Source organism: Mesoplodon bidens (assembly GCF_964165515.1).
Source record: "Mesoplodon bidens genome assembly, chromosome: 1".
In the NCBI taxonomy this organism is placed as follows: domain Eukaryota; kingdom Metazoa; phylum Chordata; class Mammalia; order Artiodactyla; family Ziphiidae; genus Mesoplodon; species Mesoplodon bidens.
The window spans coordinates 162,998,346-163,023,498 of record NC_138176.1 but is presented as its reverse complement, the minus strand read 5'-3'; the positions used below and the strand labels follow the sequence as shown (position 1 = coordinate 163,023,498).

The following is a 25,153-nucleotide window of genomic DNA, read 5'->3' as shown; positions in this document are numbered from 1 at the left end:
CCATGGAGGCCCCTACCGGAGCCTGTGGTCTGGGGAGGTGGGGAGAAGGTAGAGGTGCAGCTGTCAGAGGCCCAGGCTGAAGAAGGGGGTTGGGGGGAGTGGGTGCCAGCCACAGGTGGAAAGGCTGGGGAACGTGCAGCTTCCAAGACCCCGGTGCGCAAAGGACCACCCAGGACCTCAGGGGTACAGCTGCCCCCAGAGGCTGCCTGGTAAAGGCAGAAATCTCCTCATGACATCCTGACTGACTTATCTCCCATTAGGGGTCAAGCCCTGCCACTTGAGTCACCATTTAACATTTGATATTCGGGCCTTAGGGCTGTCCTCTCTGGAAGGGGGGTCTGAGGGGCTCACCCACTTACTCTAACAGCACTCAGACTGCAGGGGTTACAGAGGGGCCAGAGAGAGAGAAAGCTGTGGAGGACACAGGGTTCCATCCCTTGTTTAAGGGACAAGCTGCTGCTCCTGCTCTAGGAAGCCCAGTGGGACAGGACTGGTCTTGGACCCTTACCCCAGGGGTCCACAGGCCCAGCCCTGCATGTCCCTGAGTGGTCAGGGGCTGGGATTATACCACTGCCTCTTAATTCCCAACTCCAGCCCAGCCCCGTGGGCCAGGATAGCCAGCGCACCCCAAACTGTCTTCTGAAATGAAAGAGGCAAAGGAAACACCCCTCTGGTTCTGTCCTGACTCTGCAGATCATGGCCCAGGGCTCACCAAGGGGTTAATCCCCTAATTTCCAGTAACCTCAAGTCTTCAGGACAGAGGTCACAGCCTCATCTCAATCCACTTGGTCATCGCTCAGACCTGTCTCTGGCATGAGATGGGGGTGCTGGCGGGGGGAGACACAGTGTATGGCTCCTGCTCTCACATCTAGGCCCTGACCCACGCAGCTGTGGGGCCTTGTGAAAGCTACTTCGGCTTCCCCATCTATACATGCAGGTAACACAGGGTGTCACCTCACTGTGTTGCAGTGAAGAAGAAATGAGATCAGTGAGTAGCTCGGTCCCTTACACACTAGATGCTCTCACCCCCTCCACAAGCCCAGCCTGGGAGGGCCTCTGGGAGGCCTGGGCTCAGGACACTGACCGCACGGCCGCAGATGTGAGGGGCAGCCCCGGCACACCCAGGCCCACATGGAGCCCTGAGATCTGTGCCGTGTGCTGCCCTCGGCACATGCCAGGGAGGCAGGGGCTGATCAGCGTCCAGGCCGTGGCGGAAGGTGAGCGAGGGGACTGACTGCCGACACGGGTGAGATTTCCACTAAATTCACATCGCCTTGGCCTGAGGGAGAGGCAAGGGAACCTCATGACTGTCCTCACAAGGAGATCTGAGCCCGGCACCAGGAGGCCTCCTCCTCCTGCTAAATCAGAGGGGCCTGGCTTTGCCAGGGAGGTGGCAGTGGGTGGGCAAGGCCCAACCCTGGGTCCGGGAGATCTGAGGGTTGGGGTCCTAGAGAAGAGGAACATGGCTCTGTTCCACTCAGATGCCTCCACGGTGCAGCCAGGCCTGGTCCCACCAGCACTAAAACACAAGCTTTTTCGGAACTTCCCAGGGGAACTCGCTTCTTCCAAAATGGCCGTAGCATGCCGTCTTCTGGTAGATGGGCTTCTTCAAATCCAAGTCCCTACATGTTCAGCAGGAAAAAAGGTCATTTCTAATGGAAAAGTAGCAGAGTTTCTTCCTCTGAATTTGGGCACAGGAGCAATTAAGAGACTACGACAGTCTGTGTGGGTGGTGTTACCCACCCGAGAACAACTAACTCCCCGTAAGTGTTATGTCTCCGCCATGCCACGTCTTACGAGGTGACTGCCACTGGTGCTTAGGAAACAGGCTCAGAGTTCAGGGACAGCCCGACTGATCTCACAAACGCAGCAGGAACCAGGGATGTGAACTCTGGCCTACTCTCCACTCCACTCACCTGGCCCAGGCCGACATCAACACCGCCAAGCTCCAGGCAGCAGGGGTGGCATCAGAAACGAGAGCAGGTGGGGCTGGACTTGCCGACTAAATTCCCAGCCGATGGGCCTTGTGATTATTTTCCTAAGATCCCCCACCTGGCTCAAAGATGGCCCCTCTGGGGTCAGGGTCTGCTGGGCCAGCAGGGACCCAACCCAGCCGCCTTCAACCTGCAAACCAGACATCCTGCATTTGGGGTTTGCACTGTGCTGGACCAAGAGCCTGAAGTCCCTCCTGCTTCTGGGAGGCTGGACATGCTTCCTTCTGCTTCCCTTTCCAATGAGCTGAGCACTGGGTGAGGGAAGAGGGTCCTGCCCAACAGAAGGGGCTATCCTTTTACCTGACGATGACGCCAGGCCGAAGGTCGAAGTTCTTGTTGACCACAGCCAGCAGCTCTCTCTCTGTCTTCTGGGAGGTTCCGTAGGTGAAGATGGAAATGGACAGTGGCTCGGCCACACCAATGGCATAGGACACCTTCCAGAAGAGTCCAGGGTCAAGGACGGGCCCCTTGCAGAGACCCTGCCATCCTCAGGGAGGTGACGCTGAAACCACACACGCCCTGCCCAACACATTCCCCCAGCCCCCCATCTGCCTAGAAATCCCTGCCATCTTCACGGTGGGCAGTTTCTGTACGTGCCCCACTGCCTGAAGACTTGTTTTCCCACTCCCAGGTTTTCAGGGCACCGGCCACAGAGCCCAACATGACACACACAGAGTCGCATCCTCCGGCAAAGTGTGGGCCTTCCCCTAGGCCAGGGTGCCCTTACTCAGGGTAGACCTGGGGGTCCGACCCACCTGCACAAGCACTCTCCGGCAGAGCCCTGCCTTCACCAGGGACTTGGCCACCCAGCGGGCAGCGTACGCGGCCGAGCGGTCCACCTTGGTGTAGTCCTTCCCGGAGAAGGCGCCCCCGCCGTGCGCCCCCCAGCCACCGTAGGTGTCCACAATGATCTTACGGCCAGTGACGCCCGCATCCCCCTGCAGAGGGAAAGGAAGACACAGAGGGAGGATGTGGGAGGAGGAGGCGGCCAAAGCACTGCAGTGGCTGCTGGACCACAACTTGGAGGCGGTCCCCAAAGCTTCTGGGGGCACACGTTCCAAAGACCCCTTGGCTGGGAGTCAGCCAGAAACCCTGGGCTCTAATCCCAGTTCAATCACTGACTAGTCACAGAAGTCAGGTCACCTGTCAGAACCTCATCAGAAAGGGGAAAAGGTGGGCCAGCTGGGGTCACAGCCTGCTCGTAAAGCCTTTGTTTGTAGGAGTCAATCATAAAGGAGAAATCCAAGTGCAGGAGGAAAGCGCACTGTGACAAATACACCCCGGGCTGTGCCCCGGCTGGTGCCACCCGGCAAACGTTAAGTTGCCCATTTCCTCCAGTGTCTGCTCTGTGCATCTCTGTCGACAAAGACGTTTGGTGGGGGGGGTCTCTATGTTTCTGTTAAATGATGCGGGGAAAGTCTGCATACTATACCATGCCCCCCTACCCCGCTTAGAGATCCACAGTTCACAGCAGCATGCCGAGGCCCTGAGAAGTCCTGCAGGAAAACACAGTGAGCTGTGCCTTCCTTTCACCCTGGGTTTCTGTGTTACTTTGGCTATAGGACCCAACCTGGGGGCTCCGCTTTGTGGCAACACGTCCACAGGGAGGTGCCCAGGCAGTGGTCAGCAGCCTCTCGGAGGGGTTAGGGCTCTCTCTGACTGCTCACGCCGGCTGCACAGGAGAAAGGGGCAGCCCCATGTCCCCATCTAAAACACAGCCCCACCTTGGTGCCCACAAGAGCTGCAGGTCACGTGTGTCCAAGACCCAGGAAGTGCCACCCGGGCAAGCTCAGCGCCCATGATGGTGAGTTAGCCCCGGGCAGGGTCAGGCGGCAGCTGGACACGTATGAGACGTCTCGAGTGGGAGGGCCAGGCAGCACTGAGGGGGAGCCTCCTGGGGACATGTCCCCAATTCCTCCTGTACTCAAGGGCGCACAGCAGGCTTCACAGAACGAGCTGACTTCACATTTCGTCCAGGGCCAGACCTACCTGGCCAAGCCACACAAAGCCACCACCCTCCTGTGGCCTTTGCACTCAGGGAGGTAAGCAAAGTCAGGGCCTCATTCAGAGCCGAGGACACACCTGGGGGCCTCCGATGACAAACCGCCCGCTGGGCTGCAGGTGGTAGATGGTGTCCTCGTCCAGGTACTGGGCCGGCACCACGGCCCTGATCACCTGCTCCTTCAGGGCCCTGCGCATGTCCTCCAGCGTTATGTCTTCGTTGTGCTGCACAGAGATGACGATGGTGTGGATGCGCACTGGGATGACCGCGCCGCTGTCCTGCGTGTACTGCACTGTCACCTGGCGGGAGGCAGGAAACATCGTGAGGCCCTGCCCTGAGCTGAGGACACATCACTGCCAGGCGCGGGTGCCCAGAAGGCAGGCAGGGCTCCCAGGAGCCAGAGGGATCTCCTGTCCTCAAAGGGACTTCAGTAAAGTTCATCTGACACATTCTTAAACTGAGTAACTGCCTGGTGCTGTGAGATGACTGGGCATGAGGCACAAGCTATTCCCACCTGTGACCACAATCAGTGCCACTTGGAGACTCGGGTGTCACAGAGTTTCTGCTCTGTGACCCACTAGACTCCACTCCTCCTACCTCAGAGGATTCTGGGTGCCAGCAAATGTCCCTCTGCCAAAGCCCTGTCTTGACCCTCCGTGGCCCAGGACCAAGACACACCGGCTCCCACCAAGGAACACAGGAGTCCAAAGGCCACATGCCCACTGCCCCGGCCCCCTCAGTGGAGGAACTCTGGAAGCATATGGGGCCAGAGGCCTTGCCTGCTGGAGGGACAGGGTGAGAGGGACTCGAGCCAGGGAGACTGAACTGGAGGGAGCAGCAAGCTCTGGGTCACCAGCCTCTGTGTGTTTGGACAAAAGGAAAAGCAGAGAGTGCGTGGAGGGAAGGATCCTGCCTGCAGCTCCCTCGCAGGGCAGGCCATAGGGACAGAGCTGGGGTTCACTCCCTCCAGTTCTGTGTCCACTCTATGCATTATCAATGAATATTTAAACCAACCCAGCAAGATCGGCATTACTGTCTCCACTTTACAAATGAGGAAGACCAGCCTCTGAGAAGTGAAACAACTTCCCTGAAGTCACACGCCAGTCAGTGAAAAGCCCAAGAGCCAAACACTGCTCTGCCTGCCCCCAAAGCTTGTGTCATGCCCAGAGCAGCACAGAGAAAATGCTTTTGCACCCTGTCCTCTACCGACACATCAGGGAGCGCGAGGGCCCGACATCACAGCCCGATCTGTCCGGTGACGAAGGAGAGCAGCCTGGGCACCCTGGGCTTACAGAGCGAGAGGGAAAGGGATGGTGAGGACGGCACATGAGGCTGGGAAAAGAAAAAAGAAGCCAGCAATTGACTGAGTGTGTACTGTACGCGACAAGCCATGCCAAAAGCTGTGAGAAGCTGTTACCAGCCCCACTTTAAAGACAAGAAAGCTGAGGTTCCAGAACATAAATACTCTGGTCAAGATCACACAGCCAGCAAAAGTGGGCTGTGACCTTGCGCTGTGTGGCCTGGTGCCTGCGTCTCTGCCCAGCACAAGGTCGTCACCCAAGACCCTCAATGCTGGAGCCACAGGCCCCGTCGCTACCCGAGGCAGCATGGACCCACAAGGGCAGTGCCCAGAGGGGCTGTGCGCCTGCAGGAGTGCAGCTATGCTGCATGGTCTGGCAGGGACACTGGTCGGCAGGCACATGACTGCTCCCCACCCCAAGGGCCTTGACAGGACCACAGGGCAGCAAACAGTGGCTCCTGGGGCTATGCCTGAGGCGAGGTCCCAGCCTGCCCAAAGGCCCCTCAGATATCCATCAAACACGGGACGTGTATCAAACTCTACTCTACGTCCTGTCTGGTCCAAAGAGCCATAGGGTGGGATCCAGAAGAAGGAAGAGAAAGAGCCCTGACCCCACGATGCCAGATCCTAGTGAGATGGGCAGATGCACACCGCCTGTGCTCTGAGAGCAGCCCTTTAATGCTGGGCTGCGTGCACCCAGGGCCCTGTGAGAGGGAGCTGGAGTTGGGGGCTTGGCGGGCTCCAGAGTGGAGGCCCTGTGGCAACTCTGGGACCAGACCTGCTGCATCTGGCCTCAGGAGAAGGCTCCTATCCTGCGCAGCTGCTGAGGCCCATCTCCACTGCTACCGGACTCCCCCGCTCTGCCACAAACCCCAAGCAGAGCTGTGCCAGAGCAAAGGGCCCCAAGCATCACTCTTATCTCATCACGTCAGCAAGATGTGGGGAAAAGTACACCGTGGAAAACACAACTCTGGCCAGGTACAAAAATAGCCATCCGTATTGCCACTCAATTCTCAGTATCAGCAGCAAGAATTTGTTCAGGTGGAAAGGTTCATCCTGTTCACAGTCAACACTCTGGGTAGATGATGAAAATCCTTTACCAGTAAGGTATAGAGGAGAAGGCCCAGACATTGTTCCTGGCAGGGTGCCCAGCCCAGTGCAGCAGCCGCGTGGAGGCCGGCCGAGGGCCTCAGGGAGAGGCCCCGTCAGCAGACCCCCACACCCTCTCTGATGCCCGCTGGCTCAGGGCCTGCCTGCAGCAGGGGAGTAAGGCCGACTTTGGTATCCAAAGTAGCATTTGTAAGAGAATTCAGTGTCTCCTTGCAAGAAGGGAAAGCCTGGAAGAGCCCATCCTCCCCACCCTCCCTCACTGCCTTCTAGACTCAGAAACCTTCTATTACTAAGCAAATACAGGAGGCCTTTCCTATTTCAGTGGGTCCAGTAGGTGGACCCTCCAGTCCTTACCCTCAGGCAGGGAGAAGGAAACCCGAGTCACCCCACTTACTTCCTCCCATCCCTGTTCTAGGATTTCCTTTTCTGTGAATCTCCAGCCTGCTTCCCACCACAGCACAGCTCTGGCACAGGGCAGGGAGGGCTCTTTTCTTTTGGTACCATCACAATCCACACGTTTTAGCTCTCCTGCCCACAACCTCAAAGAACACCTGAGGGCTGCTCATGATTCTACTTCTCACCTCGGGGGTCATGTAGATAACACCAGAAGTCCCAAGGAAGGGTTTCTTTTAGGCCACAGAGGTACTCCCTTGCCCCAGGTACAGCTGATATGCAACTTCTGCCTTGTGTGGCCTTGCACTTGGGGTGAGAAGGATGCACCTCTGTGAAGCTGGAGTAACGGGACAGAGTCGCGTGCACCGCGCTGAGCTATAAAACCACGTGAGCCAAATTCCAAGTGCGGGGTCAAGAGGAGGTCCCACCTGAGGGCGGCCAGAGAAGACCATGAGGAGGTGGGAACCACGCTGGCCACTGACAGACAGGTGGGGGCCAGAGAAAGCTTCCAAGGAAGGCAAAGTGTGGGAGCGCAGGTGCAAAGCACCGAGAGAAAAGGGGAGCATGAGTGAAAGGATATGGTTTAAGCAAAGACTGGGGGTGGGGACAGAAGAAGGCAAAGCTGGAAGACCATACACGGCGTTAAACAGCAGAATAACAAGTAGGAAGGAAGCAGAAAGTTGTAGACAATTCTGAGCAGATACACGGAAATTAAAAGTGAAGCCCAAAGGGAATTAACTGAAGTTTCCAGGCAGGGAGAACCTCTGGGAGGACACAGCACTGTTCCTGGGCCTGGCCTGGGAAATGGGGCTGGAGCGGAAGGGATGCGCTAGAGGGAAAACGGGAGCCCGGGTAGAGTGGAGACAGACAGGACCAGGGAAAGGTGGGCTCCATCGCACTCCTTCAGCTGAGGAGAGCTCCCGGGGCCCGGGTGTTTGCGGGGTGAATGAGTAATGGGGCTGGTGATTCAGTCAGACCTGCAAGTGGAAGATTTGGAAGCTGAGTGTGCAGAGGTGAAAGCTGGATTCACAAGCGTGGGCAGGAGGAAAGAGCGTGGAAGAGGTAGTGCCAAGATCCCGCTGGAGTGTGGAAGAAGAGCTGGGGAAGGAAGCCTTGAGGAAAGGGGCCATCAGGGCCGTCAGGATGCGGGGAGAGAAGGCGGACAGGAGGCTTCTGCGTGTGCCAACACCTGCATCACCACCGGCCATCAAATAGTACAGACTTCGGTGCGGATTTCATCACTGCAGGGAGCACAGGGGTCAGGGCGGCTTGCCACAGAGAGTCAGAATCGGCAAAGCCTTTTTATGAGAAACAAAGCAAAAGGGCCACAGCAAGCTGCAGACAGTACTTGTTCACGGTGTGTTCAAGGCTTGCTCAAGATGTGGAGACCTGATAGGCAGCGACCGAAAGTCTGAAACCTGTTACAGAGGAGGTTTGTGGCAGGAATTGGGGAATCATATTACTAGAGTCAACTTATGCTAAGAAAGCCCCCCCACTAAAAACCCAGAACTGCTCTTTTCATTTTTCTGTGTCTTGAAATTTTTCATAATAAAATGTTGGGGGCAGGGGAGAAAAGATCTGGAGCTGAAGATTTTTGAAACAAATAGTTCTTTTCAGAATCAACAATTCTTTGAATGCCCAGACGGAACATTTGGATCTTAACAACGATCAGAATCAAGAGGAAGGGGGGTGGTGTTTGAAGCACGTGTCTGGAGTCCCACGGGGGGCGGAGGGCAGGGGCTCACCTGTGTCTTGGAGTCGGGCCGCAGCCAGGGGAGCTGCCCCGAGCGCCGCAGTTCCGCCATGCGGGCATTGAGTCTGTGCGCCAGGATGATGGTGAGGGGCATGCACTCCTCCGTCTCATCTGTGGCGTAGCCGAACATCAGGCCCTGCAGCGGACACCTGCTTCAGACCACAGGCAACAACCCTCCTCAAATCTAAAGCCCCACTGGCCCTCCATCCTCGCTGGTATGTAACTTTTGCACTGGGCACTTGTGGAGGGGAAGACGTGGTCCCCGAACTCAACACTCTAGAGGGGAGACAAGCCCACACCGGGTGTCCCCAACCCTCCCTGCCCTCAAGTCACTACCCTGAAGAAGGGGTGACTCACTCCAGGCATGGGGGCGGGGGGGTCTACCCCACAGTGCATTCAGTCCATTACACATGAACTTCCCCGGCTAGCCCCTCAGACAGAGCACACTGCACTGCCGTCCTGACACAGGGCCAACGCTCAGCGTTTAGTGACCTGATCTCCGGCACCGACATCCTCTTCGTTTCTGTCCAGATGGACACACTGGGCAATATCCGGGGACTGCTGCTCCAAAGCCACCAGCACGTTGCAGGTCTTGAAGTCAAAGCCTAGGCACAAGGAGAGCAGGCCTGAGCAGAGGGAGGCTGGAGCTCCTGGGGGACTGCTCGGCACACGACAGGGCATTTAGCGGCATGGGTGGTCTCTCTACCATCCGTTTGGGCCCAGAGCTGAGGCCCAGGATGGGGAACATCAGTATCCTTCCCATCCTATCACGTGCAACTCTTTAGTCAAAAAAAATCCTCCACAGTGTATTAAATCACACCTTGATTAAAAATATATATCCTGGGATTCCCTGGTGGCGCAGTGGTTGAGAGTCCGCCTACCGATGCAGGGGACACGAGTTCGTGCCCCAGTCCGGGAAGATCCCACATGCCGCGGAGCAGCTGGGCCCGTGAGCCATGGCTGCTGAGCCTGCACATCCGGAGCCTGTGCTCCGCAACGGGAGAGGCCACAACAGTGAGAGACCCGTGTACAGCAAAAAAAAAAAAAAAAAAAAAAAAAAAAAAAAAATATATATATATATATATATATATATATATATATATATCCTACACAGAGCGGCAGTATGAAGACCAAATAACAGCTACAGCTGCCCTGGCTGAAGGGCAGGTGGGTGACTCACGGCCTTGCCCCCTTTGTCTCTCCCAGAAGCACCTCCCAGGACCCAGGTGGAAAATCACTGCACTGAATGAACATCAAGGGCCCTTTCAACACTGCCGTTCAGAAGCCCAGGCATACGCCAAACCCAAGCATCAAATATACTGAACAATGCGGTGCATGTGAACTATCCAGAGACACTCCCAGAGCCAGAGTCCCCTGAGCCCAAGATGTGCCCGAGGCCTGGAACAAGATGGAAAAATCACACCTCTGGAGGCCGAGGCCCCTTCAGGCCATCCCGGAAGCTCAAGCACAGGGAGGGAGGCCAGTCCCCCCGAAGTGGGAACAGTGGGCTGGGACCTGGGACATGGAGTCTTGGGTAGCAGCAGCCCAGGCCAAGGAGCCCTGAGAGGGAGCTGCCGGGCACACAGCACAATCTCCCTGACACTGGTCCTCACTGGGCTCAGCTACAGGACGGACACAAATGAGAGGCTAAAACGCACAGAGGCCGCACCACAGGGACACGTACCAGTGACAAGATGACTGTCACCCTCTTTGCAGTCTGTCCTCCTACCCATGTGGCCAGAATGGGCTTATTAAAACAAACAAAACCACAAAAAAAGCCTAGGTTCGATCTATCGTTTATGCTCATGCTTCCAGTGGGGACCTGCCACCAAAGGAGGTAAACCGGAAACCACTCAGCTCCAGCCAGGCCTTCCCGGCTGAGAGCTCTCAGCCAACGGAAACTCAGGCTTAGCCTTAAACACGACCTCCTTTGCCACCTCCACTAGGGCTCTCTGCCTAGAATGCTCCTCCTCTGCCTCCCATCCCCCTCCACAAGTCCATCTAGCTCTCTGAAAACGTCCTTGGATGGTCCCCCCTGCAGCTCTTCACTGCACACTCTGCCTCCGACTGGCCGCCGGGCACATTGTACTGTATCACTAATGCCAGGCAGTGTCCCCACTCAGGAGCCATTAGGCCACCTCTGTCCTCTGCAGCCCCTGTTCGCAGTGCAGGTTTCTGAATGCACAAACCAAGGAACAACCTTTAGGGAACAATCTTTAGCTGCCAAGGACTCACCTCCTCACTCCGGGTCTAAATAATAAATCTTCTTAGCGCTGAAAATTAAAGGCTCCAAATGATTCAGGAGAACAGAGTTCAGGGGACTAAGGGGAGAGGAGGAGGGCTGGGAAAGGGCAGTGGGAGTCACTAGCCTAGGGCCTTGTGGCTGCAGGCGCACTGACAGGCACAGGTGGGCTCATTCCCGCTCCTCCCTTTCTGGGGGACATTATACCTCCGGGAAACGTTCCTGCTGCCTAACGCCGAGCAAGGTTTGCTCTTGAATAAGGTCTAAATGTACATAAACAAGTCGGCTCTTCCTGGTAGAACAGGGCGAAGGCTCTGCGTGGTAATGTGTCAGGAGGCTGCTGCTCTGGGACAACGCGTCTCCTCCGCGGACACCCCGCATGCTGGTTGGGAGAACCGACCTGTACCCACTGGTTTCCTCCCAGCGATTCTTGATATACCCCCAAAACTTCCATGTGCTCAAGCGAGTCCTTTGGGCGAGCCAGAAGGTGGCTGCACTGAGCTTGTGTGTGTCCACGCCCTCACGCAGAGAGAGCCTCTCTCACTTATGGAGATCCGTGCACATCACCCCAGCCTGCCCTGACCCACAAAGATGCCACATGTCAGCCCATACAACCCATAAGTAGAACGTAGTGTACACTGGCCCTAGTATCTGGCCCTCACACCCTGTCCTTTCACGCCCTCCAGGCTGGGCCCCTTCCCAGCCTGCCCGGTCCCAGGTGTGGGAGTCTGCTTCAGGGCCCTCAGTTCTCTCCAGCTCTCACCCCCACCCCATCACAGGGCTCCTCCTCAACTCTCACCAGGGCCTGGGCCCCTTCACTGGGTTGTAGGTTCCCACACTGCCTGGCACTGGAGCTACCCTGGGCCAGCCTGTCTCCTGTGCCTACTTTCGGCACCCATTCTGGACTCAGCCACCTTCTTCTTTGTCTATGTGGGGAAGCAGCATAACTTAGTAGAAAGTGCAGAAGTCCCAACCGGGGTGGCAGCCACTTACTGATCGTGTCACCTTACACAAGTTACTGACATATGGAAGCTTCAACTTCCTCATCTGCATAAGGAGCCGAGCAGAGTTCCTCGAACAGTTAGGTAGGAAGATGCACACAGAGACCAGCCCCAGAGCCTGGCAGGGAACATGTCCCCAACAGAGGGCAGCTCCTTGTACTGGGAGCTTCTTCCTCTTCCAAGATGGTAGGACCATAAACAAGACCAGAGTCAGCCATGGCTGGACAGGGGCTGATCCGCCTGGGCTGCCACACTGTTGTGCCAGAGGCTGTGAGCCCTGGACCGTGGCAGGCGGGCCTAGGAGCGTTCTTCCCCTGGGAGGTATCTGCTCTTCCAGGAGACGGAGAGCCTCAGGTGGGACTCAGCCCTGGGGCCCTGGCCTCACCCTTGGCCGAGTCGTCGTAGCCGATGTGCTTGATGGTGTCCCGCACCACCCGCTGGTAGTCCACCATGGCCACGGAGGTGATCTCCCCGCACAGCAGCACCATGCCCGTCTTACACACCGTCTCTGAGGGGAAGGAGACACGTTAGTGGCCACGTGCTGGTGAAGGGGGCTCCACACCTGGACCTCTCACAGTGCTGAGAAAGAGACACGCAAGGAACCGCACAAGGAATGGACTCCAGAAGGAAAAATCATGATGCTAATAAGGAGAGTAAATCCCGGCACAAGTGCTGACCATCTTCACAGGCCACCCAGAGAACTGCGGCTCGGAAAGAACTGGTCACACCTGAGTCTTCGGACCTCTCGCACTTACTGTTGCATACTTGCCTGACCCTGAACTACTTACTCAGCCTCAGCTGTTGGATGAAGATAATCATAAGACTGCTTTGTGGATTAGAATGAGACACTGGCTGTATGCAGTCATAAAGAATGCAGAATGCAGCCAACATACGTGAGGCCTCTCCTGCCCCCTTATTGCTAAAACTCCACTGCAGGCTTTAGGCATGGGGTCCTGAGCAGAGAATCAAGGCAGGTTATTTGTAAAGATGTCAGGGTGAAGTCCACCCTCAGAGGGGCACAGGTCCCTACAGTGCTCATTCTGGGGGCTAGGGTGGCCCTGGAGAGGGAAGGGTGGGTCTGTACAGCAAAAAGGACAGGGTGCTGACCGTGAGGAGATCGGGGCTCTGATCTCCACGCCGGGACCCCTACCCATGACCTTGGCTAAGGCCCTGATTAAGCTGCACCCAAGATCTCCTCAGTAAAGTGAGGGGGCTAGACCTATCACCCCTGGAGCCCTCCAGGCTCTGAAGTCCCCAGCTCTCTGCTGTGCTGAAGGCTTCAACACAGGGAAAGGTTTCACGCTCAGCCCACCCAGGTCTCCAGCAGGAGGGATCAGGCGTTTCTTACCGCAGGCCACCTTGGCACTGGGGTCCTGCTTGAGATGCGCATCCAGCACTGCATCACTGATCTGGTCACAGATCTTATCTGGACAAGAATGAACATATGTAAGAATCACAGGAATATTAAGCCTAGCAAACTGAAATGTTAAAATAATTAGATATTTCGTCAGTTTACATATCGAATCTACCTAAGAGGACACTTTTTAAATATAAGAAATTATAAATTTTTTGGAATTTTTATTTCTTCCCACTTCTGCCTTAATACTGGATGATGTATATTATATAAAGTCATAGAATTCCCTAAAAAAAGAAATATATTCCAAAACCAGTTACAAGAGCCTAAAGCAATTCACACACACACACACACACACACACACACGCATATTCTTCTAACTAAAAAGTATCTCATTCCTCAGCATATTCCCTTTAATTCTAACATCTAGAAAAATCCTAGAAACAGAAGTTAAAACACTAACTGATGACATCAGTAAGATTAGGTGCCAAGAGGCAGACTAGGATGGGACAGACACATGGTACCGCTGGTCCCACAAGATGCAGTGCGCTGTGTAGAAAATACCACGCCCGGTTCTGGGACTACACCTGTAAGAATCCCATAAGAGAACCTCTGCACATTACTGCCACTGCTGTTTTGCAGAATACTTCCACAAGCAGCTCTCAGATCCTTCCCACCGTCACTCAGCCTCCTGAAAGCCAGATATCCTAACAGCTGGGTTTGACCTCCTCAATCAAGGTGGGACTGACAAAGAGTTCAACATGAGCTGGCATTTCATCTTATTCTACGATTTGCCTTAAAGACTCCCTATGGTCTAGGGCTTCCCTGGTGGCGCAGTGGTTAAGAATCTGCCTGCCAATGCAGGGGACATGGGTTCGAGCCCTGGCCCGGGAAGATCCCACGTGCCGTGGAGCAACTAAGCCCATGCGTCACAACTACTGAGCCTGCACTCTAGAGCCTGCGAGCCACAACTACTGAAGACCATGCGCCTAGAGCCCGTGCTCTGCAACAAGAGAAGCCACAACAATGAGAAGCCCGTGCACCGCAATGAAGAGTAGCCCCCGCTCGCCGCAACTAGAGAAAGCCTGCACGCAGCAACAAACACCCAACGCAGCCAAAAATAAAAACAAATAAATCAATAAATTTTTTTAAAAAGACTCCCCATGGTCGAGTATGTAGACACTGTGGAAAAATCCACTCTTGCTTTGGCGTTATATTCACAAATTTAGAAAAAAATGTGACATCTATTTACACATATTACATCTCATTCAGTGTTCAAAAATACCCATAGAGTCTGCTCTTAGTAAATTAGTAAGTTTTTTTTCAGCTTTATTTGGGTATAATTGGTATATAAAAATCTGCATATAATTAATGTATGTAATTTGGTAAGTTTGGTCATATGTACATACTTGTATTACTATCACCACCATCAAGGTTTAATAAACATCCATCACCTCCAAAATTTCCTTGTGTCCCTCCTGTCATTTTTTAAGTTTTTAAATTAAGAATGCAGGTCCAGAATCACGCATTTCTGCTTTTGAAAGTGCCTATTAAGTTCTGTAGTTAAAATGTTAGTTAATCTGAAGGTGAATTCTCTAATCTTTCCTTCAGAAACTGCTACTAAACATATATTTGAGTTTTTCTATCTTCCTGCAGATCCTGGTTATAAATCTAGGTTTGCCTAAGTCCATGCCTCTGCAACCCCCTACCAATCATGGCCTCCTGCTGTCCAAATATCCACTTTAGACCAGCCATCAGGCCTCCTAGGAGCCACTCACACAATGACCATGGATGACTCTGCTCGTTTAGACGACACAGGTCACATGTTTCCAATGCACACAGGGAAATAGGATAAGGGATATTAGGGATAAAGCTGGAGTTGAGCAAGGGTATTAAGACAGCTTCACAGACTAAGATAATGCTTTAGGAGGTCCTTTCTGAACTGTTTCTTGAGGCTTTCGAAATTTCTATCAATATCACTTACTAGCCTTAAGATAGCCAATAGTTGGTTTTCTTAGAAGTTGAAAAAGAAGCATTAATTTTATCTTTCTGATGGAGAGGAATTCAGCACTGGAATGACAAGCAGAAAGCCACCAAGGAAACTGTCTTAACGTGAATGGCTAATTTATAGTGGCAAGCGCAAGGAGAATCAGACAAATTGAAGGGCTGCCATTAAGTAGACAGAACAGCCAACTGATTGGCTGGAATTTTCATTCTCTGTCCATTGAGCACATTGTTGTGTGTACAATGGGACCACTGGCCACTGCGTGACAAAGCACCTACTTCCTCCACATGGAGCAAATCCTATCTATGGCCATCTCCTAACCTGTATATGGCTTTCATACATCATGGAGCTGTCCAGAATATGTGAGACATAGCAATGGATCTGAGATTATGAGTACAGTAAACCTAGAAACTTCATAAAGTCGTGCAGAATTAAAGATGCTATTTACATTGAATTGAGCTAAGTTACATACAAAACTCAGTTTAAGCCAAGATGTCTCAATGGCAATACTGACCTTTGGGGCTGGAAAATTTCTTCTTTGTGGGGGATGGTCTTGTGCATTCAGGGTGTTGAGAGGCACACCTGGCCTCTATCCACTAAATGCCAGTTTCACCCCATGCCCGCCCCGGCCCCCAACAGCTGTGACAGCCAAAAGGTTCCAGACACTACAAAATGCCCTTGCGGGAAAAGGGCACACCCTCCCCAGCTGAGAACCAGTGGCTGAAGCATATGGAAGGAGCAGTGCACTGAGATATCTAAAGCTGGGTTACGAGGTATGAAAGTTAAGGCTCTTTGAGAAAGAACAAGGATGAGGAAGATGAAAAAAAGTTAGACTTGGTGATGATTAGTTACCAAGAACTTCAAACACCCCAGTGAATTTTGAAGAGGTGCTTAAATACATAAATCAGTGTGTCTGGTCCCCCAGGTTCTCCTAGACCAGTGGTTCTGAAAGTGTGGCTCCCTCATCAACAGCATCAGCATCGCCTGGGAACTTCTTAAGAATGCAAATTCTTGAGCCTCACCCAAGATCTACTAAATCAGAAACTCTGGGGGTGGAGCCCAGCACGTTGTGTTCTAACAAGCCCGTGGGGTGACGGTGATGCACCCTGAAGCCTGGGAACCACTGTCCCAGAAAGTTGAGGCTCCCACTGTGGTCTTCACGGAAGCCTCTCTCGTTTCCCCACATCACAGTCCTCCTACCTTTCAGAGACCCAATAAAATGCTGGAATTTTCTTCCAGAGATCTGTCTCGGCCCCTGTTTAGAACGCACTGCTGTTCATTTCTAAACTGCACATGCTTTACATGCAAAACTTAGTGACCCGTGGTCTTGCTTGCGGGAACATTCTCTGTTGACTTAAGCTGCTCATTGATAATAAAGCTTTACTCAAAAAAAAAATCTCTCGATATAGAGTTAATACCTGATGATACATTTTACACATATGATATGTTTATCCAACCAACCATGTGTTCTCTGTCACAGTCCCACTGTGAGGAGATGCTGGTGGTGGGCTGCGGCACAGATCCTCGGCTTCGTTAATTTACAATCTATTATTTGCATAACAAGTGACTGTTTTACAAAACTGTAAATTAACAGAATAAAAAAATACTGCATATTGTTCTTGCCAAGATCCCTTACAGTTACTGACACACATCGTTTTCCAGGCCTTCAGTAACAGTGACCCCCCGGTACAGGTCACCATCCAACCAGGACCACCTACTTACCCGGGTGCCCCTCTCCTACAGATTCCGAGGTGAACATGAAGGCTCCTTCCTCGTTTAGAGAATGGTCACACAAGCCATCCACCGGTCCATTCATCTCTTCACACTGCTCCACTCAGCTTCTTCAAGGTAACAATTTTAATGCTGGGACTTGGCCTGAGGGTTCTGTTTGTTTGTCTGTTTCCTTCTTTAAACCCAACAGGCTCGTCTCCGCAGAGCCACAGGGCTCACTTCTGCCTACGTGCCTGCAAGCGCACGTGAGAGTAAAGGTGCGGAGGGATGAGAAGGGAGGGACTGGAGAAGGATGTGTCACTCCCTCCAACTGGCCAGAGCTTGCTCCTGAGTGACTCCTATATATGGAAAAGTGAAAGTGCCTGAATAATCATGTGAGAAAATTGGAGGAGTCCACTTCTGGGGGGGAGGGGTGTCTTCTCACCTTGAGGAATTTCAGCCCTTAGCTCTCATCTCCCAAGCCAAGCCCTAAGTGTGTGGCCAATGTATGGCAAAGAAAGTTGTATAGGTTCTGCATAACTGAAGCTCCTCTGGGACTCTGCTTTAGCTCTGCAGCTCATCTCCTCAGTGCACCAAGGTTAACATCCCACGTTGGAGGTGGGGGTCTGTGGTTACTCAGGGATACAAATAAATAGGAAGCAAAAAACTCCTTCCCAGAGATATGGTTTAGGCTGAGATTACAGCACAGGGTGCCTTTGCTCTTGGGTGCCCTGCCTCCTCGCCCGCACCTTGTCTGAACTGGGCTCTTCCCCTTCTTCTACCTTCCCAGAGCAAGAGTATGCACCTATATTCTGAGTCAGCTTGGATGTTACACAACAGATTCATTTAGAGGAAAAGCTTTTGAGCCCACATTTTTCTGCTAATAGAAATCACAGAAACTGTCAACTTCTCTAAGACGCTGGCAATCACATTAACAAGCAAGATGTTAAAAAAGTATCCAGACGGGCTACAGAGAACAGTGATTTTTGGAAAAGGATTCTTGAGAGGCAGATTCATTATGGGGAAATCATCAGAGTCCAGTTTCCCAAAGCTGCTTATGATAAATTGGCCCTATACACTTGATAAACATCCTGCTCACGTGACTCCTGCATTATTTTTGCTTTGACCAAGAAAAGAAGGGGACAGGATTATATCCTGAACCAATTCCTACACTAAATGACAGCATCTTTCACTTCACTCCCTCCCATTCTCAGATCTAGCTGCATCCTCAGGCCCAAGGAACAAGAGGGAATTGAGATCACGGAGAGTGAGAATGGGTGGAGAAACTGGTTCCCACTAGAGTGCAATACAAAGTAATCAACCAAAACCTTGTGCACCAAGCACTGGACTGTGGGAAGCAAAAGGCAGGACACAATTGCCCCAACAAACAGTTCTGGCAACCAAATCCCCTCTGTACTTATGAGCATTAAAAATTTTTTTTTCCAAGTCTTGAGTTTTCCAACTGGTCAACAGTGGCAGTACTATCCCTCCAGGGAATTAAAACCATATTAAAGCGATGTCTTCTAGGATAAAGTAAGAAATTTTACATATACATATTTAATCAGAGGCATTTTACAAAGAGGGAGCTAGAATGCTCAGTCACAAGACTGCAGAAGGTCCAAAGAGGAAAAGACCACTGGGAAGGGATGGAAAATGAGGAATCAAACAGGGACTTTAGACAACATAGCCTTGTCCCTGTCAACACACAGGAATCCTGCTGTTTGCACTTAAAATATTTCAACATCACTGTCCTTTTGTAAATTTCTTCTGGGTACACTGGTTTCAAACCTGGAGGCAATGTGAGCTAATGTTTAATGTGAACTGTAGACCTAGGTTACCGTAGCATTTACAACGACAGCCATTATGTTCTAAATGTGCTTTAAGAGCAAGATGAAGTTTCAAGTACTCATGCAGATTCCTAGAGCTTGCAAGAAGCTAGAAAACAAAGCAGCCTAACTGCCCTCTGAATTCCAAAATGAATAACAGCATCATTGGGTGAAGAGGCATGGGGTGGGGGTGCGGGTGGGGGAGTGGGTGGGATGGAGGGGACAATGTGCTGTCCAGAGAAGCGGCACTTTCAGAAATGCATGCAGGAGGCTTTTGCAGCCTGGACATAAATGCAGAGTGAGGGAAGGATCTGGAAGGCACCTAATTGAATATCCATCTTATATGAGTCTCATATGACATCCCTACTAACTACTAGGCCACCGTACGCTCTTTCAGCAGATAATTGTTAACAAGAAGTGCACAAAACACGGTGGTTGGGAGTGCAGGCTTCAGGGCTGGAGTCCTGTTTTGCCTCTAACCCACTATGCACCCTGGGGTAGGCTTCCTACACTCTCTAGGCTGCTGTTTCCTCATCTTTAAAGCAGGTTAAATAATTACCTACCTCAGAGCATTGCTGTCAGAACTACAAGAGATCACATGGGTATGCTGAGTATTGAGCATAGTGCTAGCACACAATAAGGGTTTAATAAAATATTACCTAAGCACCTTCTATGTACATATACATGATTTTCTTCTGAAAAAAAATAGCTCACCATATACATGTTATTTGCATCTTGCTTTTCACAATATACTATGGTCCTCTTTTTACATCTCAACATATAGGCAGACCTCATTTTTAGCACTTGACTAGTATCCCACAATGAGGATATACCATAAATTATTTAACCACTCATTCCCCAATGGCTGGATATTTTCAACTTCTCTAATTATTTAGTGTTACCATAATGCTGCAGAGAAGATACTAATCACTGGCATCCTTTTATAAAAAGACAAAATGCAAGGGCCTGGCAATGCTGAACTAGACCAAAGATTTCCCTTTTGTAATAAATTTTACCCAGTTAGAGAAAAGAAATAGCACTTCAACAAAGAGTTAAAAAAAACCAGCAGCATCAGTCTGCCTCCTTCAGATATAATTGGCAGACCTTGGCAATGACGTAACTACTTAGAGAGCTGAATCTACAAGAACTACATAGCCCTAATCTGCTATCATAAACTCAAAATAAAGCCTCCCTTACGCAAAGACTGTCCCGTTCTCCCTTACGCATGAATTGTCCTAATGTCCCCCGACCCAGCCCCACTGATTACCTAAGTCCAATACGTGTCAAAGGCCCAGAGTTGATCTCACTTCCATGTAGCAACCTTCAACTCTAAACCTCTGCTGACTAATCTCTGAAGAAACTTGCCTTTGAAAATATCACTTTCAGTTAGATTTATCCCTGAGGAATCTCTAAATGTAAAATATCAAGTGGAAAACCATGTTTCCAATGAACAGTATATGTAAGCCATACTGACCAGTTTCAGGAATAAGCTTAAGGGCACCTTATCCCATGTAACACCATGAGGCATCAGAACTAGTGGAAAGCAGCTGGCCAATGGTGCCCTTTGCCTGCCCCTGTACCGCCATGTATGATGGCTATGCCACAGGCAGAAGAAAGGGCAGTTTGATGACCTAAAACTCTGATGCAGAAGTGAAGTGTGCATCCACCTCTTAAATGCTGTTTAAGTGCAAACATTTCTAAACTTTGGTGAGAAACTCCCCTAACTTAAATGGCATAATAACCACGTGGAATATTTGCTTCTTTTGCTCTCATTAAACACAAACTTTTATCACATATGTCATCCTGGAACACAAATAACTTATTCATGAAAAAAGGTAAAACTGACTCAACACCACTTATTGAAGAGGCTGTCTTTTCAACATTGTATATTTTTGCCTCCTTTGTCATAGATTAATTGACTATATGTGTGTGGGTTTATTTCTGAGCTCTCTATTCTGTTCCACTGATCTATGTCTATTTTTGTGCCATAACCATACTATTTTGATTACTATAGCTTTGTAGTATAGTCTGAAGTCAGGGAGCATGACACCTCTAGCTTTGTTCTTTTTTCTCAAGATTGCGTTTGTTATTTGGGGTCTTTTGTGGTTCCATACAAATTTTAGGATTATTTGTTCTAGTTCTGTGAAAAACATCATAGGTATTTTGATAGGGACTGCATAACACAGCTACACGTAAAAGAATGAAATTAGAACATTTTCTCACATCATATACAAAAATAAACTCAAAATGAACTAAAGACCTAAATGTAAGACTGAAAACCATAAAAATCCTAGAAGAAAACACAGGCAGTACACTCTCTGACATAAGTCTTAACAATATTTTTTTTGGATCTGTCTCCTCAGGCAAGGGAAACAAAAGCAAAAATAAACAAATGGAACCTAATTAAATTCAAAAGTTTTTTCACATCAAAGGAAGCCATCAACAAAACGAAAGGACAAGCTACTGAATGGGAGAAGATATTTGCAAATGATATGTTTGATAAGGGGTTAATATCCAAAATATATAAAGAGCTCTTATAACTCAATATCCAAAAAACAAACAACCTGATTTAAAAATGGGCAGAAGACCTGAATAGACATTTTTCCAAAGAAGACATACAGATGTCCAACAGGCACTTGAAAAGATGCTTAACATTGCTGATTATTAGAAAAGTGCAAATCAAAACTACAATGAGGTACCACCTCACACCAGTCAGAAAGGTCATCATTAAAAAGTCTACAAATAACAAATGCTGGAGAGGGTGTGGAGAAAAGGGAGCCCTCCTACGCTGTTGGTGGGAATGTAAATTGGTACAGCCACTAGGGAAAACAGTATGGAGGTTCCTCAAAAAAAAGAAAGAAAGGAAGAAAAAAAGATAGAAAACAGAGCTACCATATGATCCAGCAATTCTACTCCTGGGTATATATCCAAAGAAAACAAAAACACTAATGCATTATTTACAATAGCCAAGATGTGGAAGCAACCTACGGGTCCATCAACAGATGAATAGAAAAGATGTGGGGACTTCCCTGGTGGCACAGTGGTTAAGAATCCACCTGCCAATGCAGGGGACACGGGTTTGAGTGCTGGTCTGGGAAGATCCCGGAGCAACTAAGGCCGCGTGCTACAACTACTGAGCCTGTGCTCTAGAGCCCGCAAGCCACAACTGTTGAGCCCACGAGCCACAACTACTGAAGCCCACATGCCTAGAGCCCATGCTCCACAACAAGAGAAGCCACCACAAGGAGAAGCCTGCACACCGCAATGAAGAGTAGCCCCCACTCTCCACAACTAGAGAAAGCCTGTGCGCAGCAACAAAGACCCAAAGCAGCCAAAAATAAATAAATTAATTAATTTATTTAAAAAAAGATAATAAGATGTGGGGGGGGTGTGTATATATATTATACACACACACACATACATATATATACATACACATGCACAATGCAATATTATTCGGCCATAAAGAAGAATGAAATTGCCACTTTCAACAACATGGATGGATCTGGAGGGTAGGTATCATGCTTAGTGAAGTAAGTCAGACAGAGAAAGACAAACACTATGTTTTCACATATATGTGGAATCTAAAACATAAAACAAATGAATATAACAAAACAGAAACAGACTCATAGATACAGAGAACAAACTAGTCACTATCAGTGGGGAGAAGGTGGGGAGGGGCAAGATAGAAGAAGGAGATTAAGAGGTACAAGCTACTAGGTATAAAATAAATAAGATACAAGGATGTAATGTATAACACAGGGAATACAGCCAATATTTTATAGTAATTTTAAATGGAGCATAATTTAGAAAAATATTGAATCACTATGTTGTACAGCTAAAACTAATAACATTGTAAATAAGCTATACTTCAATTTAAAAAAAAAACTGACTCAGACTGTACATTTAAAAATTTTTAGGCAATTTCAGCACTATGTGAACTTCATCCAGTAAAAAGTCCAAATAAGCAAACCATATATAACAGCTATTCTGAAAAGGAAGAAAGAAATGTGGAAAGACTTCGTGGAAGAAGCAGAACCTGAGCTAGACCCCAAAGGAATTACAGGATTTTAAAAGGCAGCAGAGAGAAAGGGAGGCTCTTGGGGGGCAGGTGGGGAGACTTCACAGCCAAGAAGCCACAGCATTAATTAGAGTTTGTATACTGCTCTGACTCCACCTGAGGAGTGGGGATAACTGGGCAGGGAGGTAGAGGGCTGGGAAGTCAGGGAGGTCAGGAGCTGGGATTCAGAGCAGTAAGTAGCCCTGCAGAGACGCAAGAAAATGGGAGGTTCCATCTGACAGGAAAAGGCAGCTTCCCAGATGGCATTTGCAGAAGGCATTTCAAGGCAAAAGTGTTGGCCACAGCAGACTGAGGCAAAGGGTGACACTTGGGACTAGCAAGAATAGACCAAAAGCCTGGAAAGGAAGAGGTTGGGGAAAGAGATATATGGGGAATAAGAGATTTTTAAAGCTACCATGTATACCAGGGAATCAAGAAGGCCAAGAACATGATGACCAGAGCCAGACAGATCCTCAGAATAGGCCTGAGAAGACCCTAAGTTCTCACCTGTGGCTGAACTTCAGGGTCCCCAAAACAGGAAGTCAAGGGTAAGGCAGAGTTGTAGATGGCCTAGCTAAGCATTGAAGAATTCCCTAACATGGAGGCACTCTGCAAAGACTGGGAGAGTATTTTCTTCTTTTCTAGGATCCAGGTATATAAGGAAACTTTGTCAAAACACTAGCTAACCACTAAGCTAATGGAACACAGACTTCATTGGCCACACACAACAAAAGAATACAAAATAGTTCAGAAAACTATTAAACAACAGTGACACATAACAAATGGCAACAGCACATGCCAGGGAGAAGAGAATCTTATTCCAGAGTTGCCACATTATAATATTCAAAATGTCCATTTTTCAACAAAAAATTACCAGGCATGCAAAGAAACAAAAAAGTATAGCCCATATGCAAGGAGGAAAAAAAAAAAGAAACTAATAGAAACTGTCCCTGAGGAAGCCCATGTATTGCACTTACTAGACAAAGATTTAAAATCAACTGTCATATAATCTCAAAGGTATAAAGGAACCACAGACAAAAAAATTAAAAGAAGCCAGCATGGTGTCTCACCAAACAGAGAATATCAATAAAGTGATAAAAATGAACCAACTAGGAATTCTGAAGTTGAAAAGTATAATAATAGAAATCAAGAATTCATTAAAAGGGTTCAACAGCAGATTCTGGCAGACAAAAGAGTCAGTGAGTATGAAGATAGGCCAACTGAGATTGTTCAGTTTGAGAAGCAGAAATAGGAAAGAATAAAGAAAAATGAACAGAGTCAGAGAAGCACATAGGATACCATAAAGTTTAACAACATGTGCATATGGGAATCTCACAGGGATAGGAGAGAGAGAAAGGGGCAGAAAGAATACTTGAAGAAGTAATGCCTAAAAACTTCCCAAATTTGGTGAAAGACACAAATTTACAGATTCAAGATTCTCAACAAAATCTAAGCAGGATAAAATCAAAGAGATCCACACTGACACACATTATAGTCAAACTTCTGAAGGACAGACAGAGAGAGATTCTTGAAAGCAGCAAGAGAGGCATCTCATGACATACAAGGAATCTTCTATAGTATTAACAAGTTCTCTTCAGAAACTGTGGAAGCCAGAAGGCAATGAGATAACATATTTAAAGTATTGAAAGGAAAAAAAGAAAACCTGTCAACCAAGAATTCTACATCCAACAAAATTATCCTTCAAAAATGAAGAGGAAATTAAGACATTCAGATAAATAAAAACTGAGGGAGTTTGTCACAGTAGACATGCCCTATATGGAATGCTAAAGGGAGGCTCTGGGGCTGAAATTAAAGGACAGCATACAGTAACTCAAAGCCACACGAAGAAAGAAAGAACAATGGTACATACACAGGTACATAGGTAAACATAAAAGGTAGTATTATTGGACTTTTCTTTCATAACTCTTTTTGTATTTAAAAGACAAATGTATAAAACCATTATAAATCTTTGTTAATGGACACAGTAGGTATAAAGTTGCAATTAGGGACAATAAACATGACAGAGGAGACTGACTGAGCAGTGACTCTGTATACTATTGAAACTGTGTTGGTATTAATTCAAACTTGATTGCTATGAATTTAAGATGTTAACTGTAATCCACTAAGGAAAAAATCCAGTAAGGTAAGCACTAAGGAAAAAAAAACCCTAAAGTATATACAGAAAAAGAAACAGCAAAATGGCCGAAGTCCTTTCTCATCCACAATTATTTTAAATATAAATGAATTAAACTCTCCAATTAAAAGGCAGAATGTATTATAAACAAAACATGATCCAACTGTATACTGTTATAAGAGCTCCACTTTAGATCCAAATACACAAGTACATTGAAAGTGAAAGGATGGAAACAGATATTCTACACAAATAATAACCAGAAGAGAGCT

The 25,153-nt window shown here is 49.1% G+C and overlaps 2 protein-coding genes across 4 annotated transcripts in view; both read right to left on the bottom strand.

The window, feature by feature from the left end:
• Positions 1 to 1,020: 1,020 nt before the first annotated feature.
• MAT1A (methionine adenosyltransferase 1A) lies at positions 1,021 to 16,970 on the bottom strand (the record flags this gene model as incomplete). Of its 2 annotated transcripts, none has more annotated exons than XM_081234725.1 (9): positions 1,021 to 1,622; positions 2,295 to 2,428; positions 2,750 to 2,932; positions 4,077 to 4,295; positions 8,545 to 8,688; positions 9,045 to 9,157; positions 12,181 to 12,303; positions 13,144 to 13,221; positions 16,877 to 16,970. In XM_081234725.1, 9 exons carry the CDS (start codon positions 16,968 to 16,970, stop codon positions 1,520 to 1,522), a joined length of 1,191 nt encoding a protein of 396 aa, XP_081090851.1. In that variant the 3' UTR covers positions 1,021 to 1,519. The 2 variants fall into 2 exon arrangements, with proteins under 2 accessions (XP_081090851.1, XP_081090852.1); XM_081234726.1 differs by lacking the exon at positions 1,021 to 1,622 and adding an exon at positions 1,636 to 2,124.
• DYDC1 (DPY30 domain containing 1) overlaps positions 16,895 to 25,153 on the bottom strand; it is a 69,280-nt gene continuing 61,021 nt past the window's right edge. The window contains exon 7 of one of the 2 annotated variants that reach the window (XM_081224569.1): positions 16,895 to 17,223. In XM_081224569.1, the coding sequence (XP_081080695.1) occupies positions 17,101 to 17,223 (123 nt within the window). In that variant the 3' untranslated portion in view covers positions 16,895 to 17,100. The remainder of the gene's footprint in view (positions 17,224 to 25,153) is intronic. The other variant, XR_014015086.1, reaches the window with a different exon arrangement.